General features: G+C 44.4%; 1 protein-coding gene across 2 annotated transcripts; it reads right to left on the reverse strand.

The window, feature by feature from the left end:
- Positions 1–350: 350 nt before the first annotated feature.
- On the reverse strand, positions 351–6977 carry ASB12 (ankyrin repeat and SOCS box containing 12). Of its 2 annotated transcripts, none has more exons than XM_043570312.1 (3): positions 6837–6977; positions 1123–1972; positions 351–691 (listed from the first exon to the last, which is right to left on the reverse strand). In XM_043570312.1, exons 2-3 carry the CDS (start codon positions 1946–1948, stop codon positions 558–560), a joined length of 960 nt encoding a protein of 319 aa, XP_043426247.1. In that variant the 5' UTR covers positions 1949–1972; positions 6837–6977; the 3' UTR covers positions 351–557. The 2 variants fall into 2 exon arrangements, with proteins under 2 accessions (XP_043426247.1, XP_043426246.1); XM_043570311.1 differs by lacking the exon at positions 6837–6977 and adding an exon at positions 3059–3208.
- Between the last annotated feature and the right edge of the window lie 1224 nt (positions 6978–8201).

Below are 8201 nucleotides of genomic sequence, written 5' to 3' on the forward strand. Positions count from 1 at the left end.
AGATCCCTAGTTACTTGACTCAGAGTAATAGGAGATTGGGTTACAGCTCCAGAGAGGGTGCCTTATAGAAAACGGGAAAGTGAAGGGAGGTACAAGGCTGAGCAAACTGCTGCTACTATTCCAATCAACCACTTGAATTCTTTGACCTTGCTTCTAAGAACAATACAGATCTAAATTTTCTTTGAGATCTTGGAGGAGGTGTGAGCCATTGGATTATTTTTCCCCCCTGTCAGTGGCCAGGACTCCTATGCCTGTCAAATGCCATATAATTACTATCCTTCCCTTTGGCCAACCAGACCCCTTCCCCCAGTAAACTCCCACACCCCCCCCACACACACATATAGCAGACATAACATCCACCAGGATTTATTTTGATGAGGATTTTATTGTGGAGGATAATACAGGAGACCAGCCACCAGGATTTATTTTGATGAGTATCTTATTGTGAAGGATATGGAGCAGCTCCAGGTGAATGGGTGGAACTGTAGTGCCCTTCAGCTACCTGGGTCCCCAGGTGGTTTTTGTAGGTATTGTGGGTTTCTGTTAAGGCTGCAAGATTACAGTTGGTGTTTGAGGTAGCTAATCAACACAGGGGGAAGATCCAGCTGGTCAATGGCTTGTGGCTGGCTGGCCTGGTACAGGGCTCTGCGGATAACTAAACGGGCCTGTGACAGTAGTGACCGTGGAGTGGCTACAGCAAGGAGAAATAGGTCATAAGAAGCATTTATCAGTGTAATTCTCCCACCCAAGACTGCATCCACCTTGCCCTGGATCCTGCAGCCCTAATTGCTTTCTTCCTTCTAAGAAATCCACCCCCCCCCCGCCCTGTCCTCAATGCATGGTGCCAATAGGAACACACTGAAGTCTACAGAAGGCATGCTCAAGGGCACAAAACAGTCATTGACAGGGCCAAAGCTAGAAATTCTATTAGTGATATCCCCCACCTTATCTTACTAATCCTTTCTCTAATAAGGAATCTATAACTTCTCCACTGGGGTCTCAGAAGAGGGAGAAGATGGTATTTTCTCCAGTTCATCCCACAAGGATTAGCTTGGGGAGTGATTTGTGGCCCTTGGACCTCCAAGCCAGAAGGTCTATAGAGCTAAGTTGCTTGACACTTACCTCGGGCCTGTAGCAGCAATGCAGTGCCTTTATTATCTTGCAAGTTCACGTCCAGGGAGAGACATGGAAGGTAGATGTTAGCACCGAAATCAATTAGTAGCTGGATGTACTCTGGCTCACAATTATGGTGAAGGCAGATTTCAAGGAGGGTGCGGGGCCGTGGGACACGAGCCAATAGGTGCTGGTCAGTACAGTTGTAGTTGGGGTCTGCCCCATGGAGCAAAAGCAGGCGGAAACAGTCAAGATGCCCATAGACTGCAGCCAAATAGAGGGGGCCAGAACATGAAGCTATGTTTGATGCCCAGACTGGTAGTTTAGCCTTGACATTGGCCTCTGCACCATGGCCTAAGAGTTCCTGAAGGATGGCAGCAGCACCATCACGGGCAGCTGTGAGCACGGGAGAACAGTTGTTGTAGATACTACCACCAGGACAGGCACCAGCTTCTAAAAGCACACGCACACAGTCCAGATGGCCATGACTGACAGCAGTAAAAAGTGGTGTCTGTGCCTTGACATCCAAGCTGTCAACATCAGCACCATGTGTCAGGAGGACCTGCAAGCAACTGAGGTGGCCATAAGAAGCAGCCAACCGCAAGGGTGTCCCAGGAACACCCCAGCCACTTCTACTGTTGATGAAACGTTTGTAACGCTCCTGGCACAAAAGCTGGTCCAAGGTATAGGAGTCGTTGTCATACACTGCTTGATTGAGAGCCTGCTTCTCCCCTGTGTCGGTGTCCTCCTCCTCCTTGTCGTGCTGCAGGAGGGAGAAAATCTTGGTGATGTCCATGAGGTTCATCTTGATTGATTGCAGCAGAACTATTCTCATTATGAGCACAAGGATATGCCAGATCTGTGGGTGACAAATATTGGAGAGAGAATGAGGGCCCACACCAAAAAGCCTGGATGCCAAACCTTACCCCCTCCACCCTTCACCATCAGGCTCTTCACTCATGTGCCCCCTGCTATTAATTCCTACTTCATCTTATGTTAGGGCTCAGAGATGGCTTCCCAAACACATAAGGCCATTTCACAGCTTGGTGCCTTTGCATATGCTGTTCTACTTGACATTCAAACTCCTACTTCTGGGAAGCCTTCCCTAATCTCCTCCTCCCCATGCTCAGGGATTCCAAAGGATCACACTAGACTTTATCTATGAACTTTCACACTACATTTGCACGTATCTGTGCTTCAGTATGTAAACTCCAGGGTAAGGAACGCTGTATCCATCTGTATCCCTCCATTCCCAGTAGGGTCTACATCATTACTGGTGACTTGGTAGAGCCACCTTCCTTAGTTCAGAAAGTGTAGACTAATGAAATGACTCTAGTCTGGAAGTTGCTAGGCCAACAGAATGGTTTTTTTTTGTGTGTGTGTGTGGTGTCAAGTTGTCATCCCTGAGCATTCTGACATCAGTTTGATGGGGCAGGCCTTCAGTTCCACCTGTCAGCCTTTTAGATGAAATTCAACCTCCTCATAGTCCTTCATATGTGACCTCCACTCACACTTAGGTCCTATGCTTCAGGCAACAGAGTTACACAGGAAATAGATGTTGAATGAAATTTACTAATTAAATAAATAGATGTCATTACAAAGAATAGACTTCAAGTAAAATGAAGTCAAAGAGATGGCAGAAAATAGTCATTTCCAGGGCAAATCGTCCTCTTTGGTGGACAACTGGTTTATCCTCCAGGACTACTTCAATACAGAAATCACTTTGATTCCAAGCACCTCCTTGGAACCTATGGACTCCCATCCCTTTAGGTCAAACCTTTTCCCATCCTCTCTGCCACACCCAGTTTAGAGCCTTGTCTCAATCCTCAACTCTTCTCTCACCATTATCCCCAGGCCTTATAAAATTACCCATGGCCCAGTGACTGACTTAATCCCTTGACCTTACCTGTCTTGTTCCTAGTGCTCAAAAGCCAAAGTCACCCACCTTAGTTTGTAATGTCATCAGGGTAAGCTGGTAGGTTTTCAGAGCTCAAGTCTTCCTTCTCTCCCATACCCTGCAGCCATGGTCTAAGGGCCATACACCTCCTTTTATTCACTGTATATCTCCATCCCTCTTTGTGAGCCTGGGACCTCAGGTACATACCTCATAGAAAAAAAAATTGTGAGGTGGGTGGGTGGGGTCTCTCTCAGCTTTAGGCCCCTCCTCACCCACTAACATCAACTCCATATATGGTGTTTTTATTCCTTTGAGGTGTGCAATAAGTAGAGAATTTTAGAAATCAGGTAGACCTAAGTTTGCAACTCAGCACCCCAAGTTACTAGCTGAGAAGACATGGGCAAGTCTCTTCTCTTCTTTGGGACTAAGTTTCCTCATCTATAAGACAGAAATGATAATCCCTGCCTCATGGAGCTGCAATATAGTAGGTCTTAAAGGAACTTCCTCTCTCTGCCCCTTCAACCTCCTGACTGGCTCCTTCCCCTCAACCATCTTAGGAAACAAAACACTTCTATGGTTCTTTGTCTTACTCTAGCTAGCTTTCTCTTCATCTCTCTCTTTTTCACCAAATATACCAAAGAGCTTTCTACCATCTGCTTCTCTCTCATTCATTTCTTCAATACCTGCAATCTGGCTCCACCCTTCTTCAACCACACAATAAAATAGTTCTTTAAACAGTCACCCTTGTGGTTAAATTTGCTGGCTCCTTCTCTTATCTTTCCTTCTGTGACCTTTCTGGTACATCTGTCCCCACTGGCCACTTTCTCCTACATACTCCTCCATTGGCTTCCTGACCATCACCCTCTCCTGATTTTTCTCCCCTATGTTCTACCCTGAAATAGTTATGCTCCCCTTTGTTCTCTCCTTGATCTTCTATCCATTCCCAGAGATGCAGCTCTCACTGTAATTCTGATGCTTTCAAGTTTATCACTCCAAGCCCCCTAGCTAGCTCTCTTTTCAGCAAAAAAAATATATATTCACTGAATTTCTTCAGGTCCTTCAAAGTCAGCAGTATCACACTACCACTACCATCACTACCATCAGCAAAGTTAATCCATATCTGTTTCTCACTATCCACCTGGTAAACCAAACCAAAAACCCAAGACTCATCTCAGTCCGCTTATCTCTTTGTCCCACTTTCATCCAATTGCTCATCAAGTCCTATGGATTTTACTTCCTAGAGGCCTCTACAGGCCACCTCCCTCTGACTTATCCCCATTGCCAGTGCTTTACATAAGCTAGGTAAATCATTTTTTTTGTGTGTCAACTGTTGTAATAGTTTCCTAGCTAGTTTCCCCTTTTTCTTCACATTATAAAGCAATTGTTTAAAAATACAAATCTGGTCTGTGCCAATCCCATTTTAAATACCTTAATGGCTCCCCTTTCTTTCAGAGTATATCCCAGATACTTTGGACTGGCTCACAGATTCTTTATGAGCAAATTTTGGCCAACATCTCCAGGCTCATTTCCTGCTACTCTTCTTATACCCCAAGACCCAGCAACAAGGGAAGAGAAATGATGTCTCTCTGTAAACATCATACTTCTTTCTGTCACATGTAGTTCCTTCTGATGGGTTAGTTTCTCCAGAATTTGTGGTCTTATATAACTATAGCAGTCAGGACACTGTATCGTAACTCTTTGAAATGGGTCTGTTTTTCACTCACTGCAGAATGACAGACCATGTAAAGTAGTAGTAAAACATGGTCTGGAATTCTGCTTCAATTCAAGCTCCACCACTTAGTAGCTGTGTGACCTAGAGCAGATCACTGCAGATTACTCTCTGTGCCTATTTCTTTATCTGTAAAGAGAGGATGATAGTAGTACCTGCTTCAGAGGGTTATTGTTAGGATTACATGAGTTAATATTTAAATTAATAAGTAAATGAGTTAATTGTTTACGATAGCACCTGAATGTAGTAGTCAGTAAGTAACTCAGCAACTGTAGTACCAAGTGATTATTATTACCTAGGTCTCCAATTTCTACTATTGCTCCTTATTTAAAGTCCTATAACCTCAGATCTGGAATGCACCAAATAAATCATTTAATTTAATTCCCTTAGTTTAGAGATAGAAAGCCCAAGGCTCAGAGGAGAGCAAGACATTTTTTCTAAGGTCATATGGCTGTTATTACCCGTTGTCTCATTAGCAGGAACCCAGAACACACCTATAATCTTGGGCTTTTCAAAGCAATTTCACATAGTGGAGTAGGTAATATCATCCCCATTTTGTGGATGAAAAACACTGAGGTCTGAGAGGGCAAGGGATTTGCTACGTGCCTTACATCAAGGTAACAGCAGAGCCAGAAATATAATCCATATTTCCCTATTGCCCGTCCTGTTCTTTCTATTGCAACTTGAAAAGCAAACACGTGCCCCTTTCCCTTGCCTTAAGCAGTCACATTGCAGCTCCCCAAATCCTCAGCTTTGAGGGTCATGCTGAATTCCAGGGACTTCAGTAATGGAAGGTTTCTTTTACGGATCATTTCTTTTGATAGCAAATAGGGATTCATTTACCCTTTGGTAGGGGAAGGGGAGACTGGTTCCAGGGAGATGAAGAGGGAAAGGAGTATAGAGGGAAATGCTGAGGCTCTCATCAAGGTCATACCAGGAGCCTATAGCAGGGCCCATCTAATGAGCCTCCATAGAGAGATCAAGTCATGGACCCCAGCTGGCTTAGGGATTTGGTGAATTGTGCCTTATTAGACAGGATAAGAAAATCTAATTAATCTATTGTCTAACTTCACCTAGCTCTTATTAAGCTAAGAGTCATTACATGACCATTCTATGCAAGAATCCCTTTCCTGATCCCCAAAGTGCAGGTGTTTTAAACCTTTTTTGTGACATTGACCCCTATGGCATTCTGGTTAAGTCTCTTGTCCCCTCTCAGAATGGTTTTTAATACATAAAATAAAATACATAAGGAAACCAAATTGGTTTAAAGGAAACCAATTATATTGAAGTACAGCTATTTTTTAAAACTGCTTGATATAGTAATAAATGTTATTTATTAACCCATTAAATACAAATATATATTAATAATTTCTAAGTGATGATGAACATAAATGACATTTTAGATCTCTTCCACAACTGTAATATGATATGAAATGTCTGATTTTTTTTCTGGTGACCAAATTATAGTAACTGGTAATACTACTGACATTTGCTGTCTGCATTCATCCTTGAAAAGAAATGGTAAGTTTCAGTTAGAGATTAGGGGTGAAAAAAGGTAATTCTTTGCTCCATCCATGTTTTATGACCTTTTGAATTCTAAGGCTCTTTTGTGGGTCTATGAATACAAGAACTCCTACAGGGGAGTGGCTGGTTTTGGTGGGCCCTAGAACAGTTCTCTAGGCATTACTAGACTATTTTTAAGCTTCATCTTCCTCCCCACAACCTGAGGAGCTCTGCCTTTCTGCTCTTGAGCCCACCCAGATGCACCCCCCAACAAAGACAACACATAGGGACACAAAGACAAATCATTATCTTCTCTGTTTTGTATAGCTGCAATTTCCCTCAAGAAGTGGGTCCATTTGGACCCCAGAGCCTAGGTACACATACTTTCTTGGGACACAGACAGCAGGAAGCCATCATCATAACCCTCCTTCCCTCTGTGGGCAGATTTCCCTACTAACCTCCCAAGCACCCCCAGAAACAAGATCCAGTGGGAAAACCCTATGGAGGGTGGTGGTTAAGGGTCCATGGGCCTGCAATCCTAAGGGTTCGTTCCTCCCTGGCTGCATAATTGGATTCTAGACTCCAGATACTCACTGGGCTTCTGCCTGAGGCCACGCTGCCAAGGGTCACTGCCACTGCTGCCCCTCTTGTGAAGAAAAGGGCCCTGGTGGCCCCTCTGCAGGGAGCCCCTATTTGCCCCGGGGCCTAAGCAGGCAAGGTCCCTTGGTTTCTACTTTTAACAACACTGCCTAAAGGCTAGGCATCAGGGCCATGGGCTAATTTTAGGCTACCCTCCACCTCCACCCCCCTTCCAAGGGCTGTTTTATTTTACCCTTTCTGGGAGCAATCCAAGCAAGAGGAGGGGTGCCATCTGTGGGGAAGTCCTGGAAGGTCTGACTCACAGATAGACAGGTGCTTGGTGAGGCCAGGGCTCAGGCTTCTAGCATGTCCCCACTTACCCCTCCCCACCATTGAAACAAGCAACACAACCAGGTCCCTGCACTGTGAATGTTCTCACCTAACCACCAAGGAGCCTGAGAAGGCCAGGCTCATCTAGCACATCTCCCTATAGGCCAAGGACTCTTTCCTTTCTCTTCCTAACTTAGCCTCTCTGAATTTCCTTTTTCCACTTTTAAAGGTTCAGCAACATATTGCTCTCCCCTCACCCCACCCTGCCCTCACTCCCAAGAGTGAGGAGGACAGTTGGAAGCAGAGACCTCCATACTGGAACATGTATCAGTAAAGCAGTAAAGTTTAATAAGTTTGAGAAAAACTTGCTCATTTATAAAGGCCTCCACAATCCAGCAATCCCAGCTCTGTCTAAAGAAAATGCCCACAACTTTTCTCACACCTAAGGCATCAGATATGTTCAGCCCTGGAAACTTTGTCAAAAGCTCAGCTCTTAAGAGTATCATTTTATCTCAGGGCACCTGGGTGGCGCAGTTGGTTGAGCTTTGGCTCAGGTCATGATCTCGTGTTTCATGAGTTCAAGCTCCAAGTTGGGCTCTGTGATGACAGTTCAGAGCCTGGAGCCTGCTTTGGATTCTGTGTCCCCCTCTCTCTCTCCGCCCCACCCCTGCTTGTGCTCTGTCTCTCTCTTTCAAAAATTAATAAACATTAACAAAATAAAAAAGTATCATTTTATCTCCCTGGTTGCCTTTAAATGAAGGCAGTGCTAGGGAGATACTTTTAGAAATAGTCACATTATCTATTTTAGGTGTCACTCAAAAAGAATCTGGGAGCCAGCTCCCTCTTCCCTCTGGGAAAAAATGCCAGCCTAGTGTTTGGTATACAAACTACACCACAATCTGATCATGCCAAGAAACTATGGAGAAACTAGCAAGTCGCCACTATGTGTAATGTTCTAGATGCAGGAAGAACACACTGAAAAGTAAGACATGTTGTCCCTGAAAAAGCTCACAGTCTATTAGGAAAATCAGACATGGAAATAATCATACC

This window comes from Prionailurus bengalensis, chromosome X, assembly GCF_016509475.1.
Source record: "Prionailurus bengalensis isolate Pbe53 chromosome X, Fcat_Pben_1.1_paternal_pri, whole genome shotgun sequence".
Lineage (NCBI taxonomy): Eukaryota > Metazoa > Chordata > Mammalia > Carnivora > Felidae > Prionailurus > Prionailurus bengalensis.

What these genes read in the sequence shown, in the direction of transcription:
- ASB12 (XM_043570311.1), bottom strand. An exon ending in ATTGCTGCTACAGGCCCGAG is followed by an intron (nt 692 to 1,122) that starts GTAAGTGTCAAG and finishes TCCTTGCTGTAG; the next exon opens with CCACTCCACGGTCACTACTG.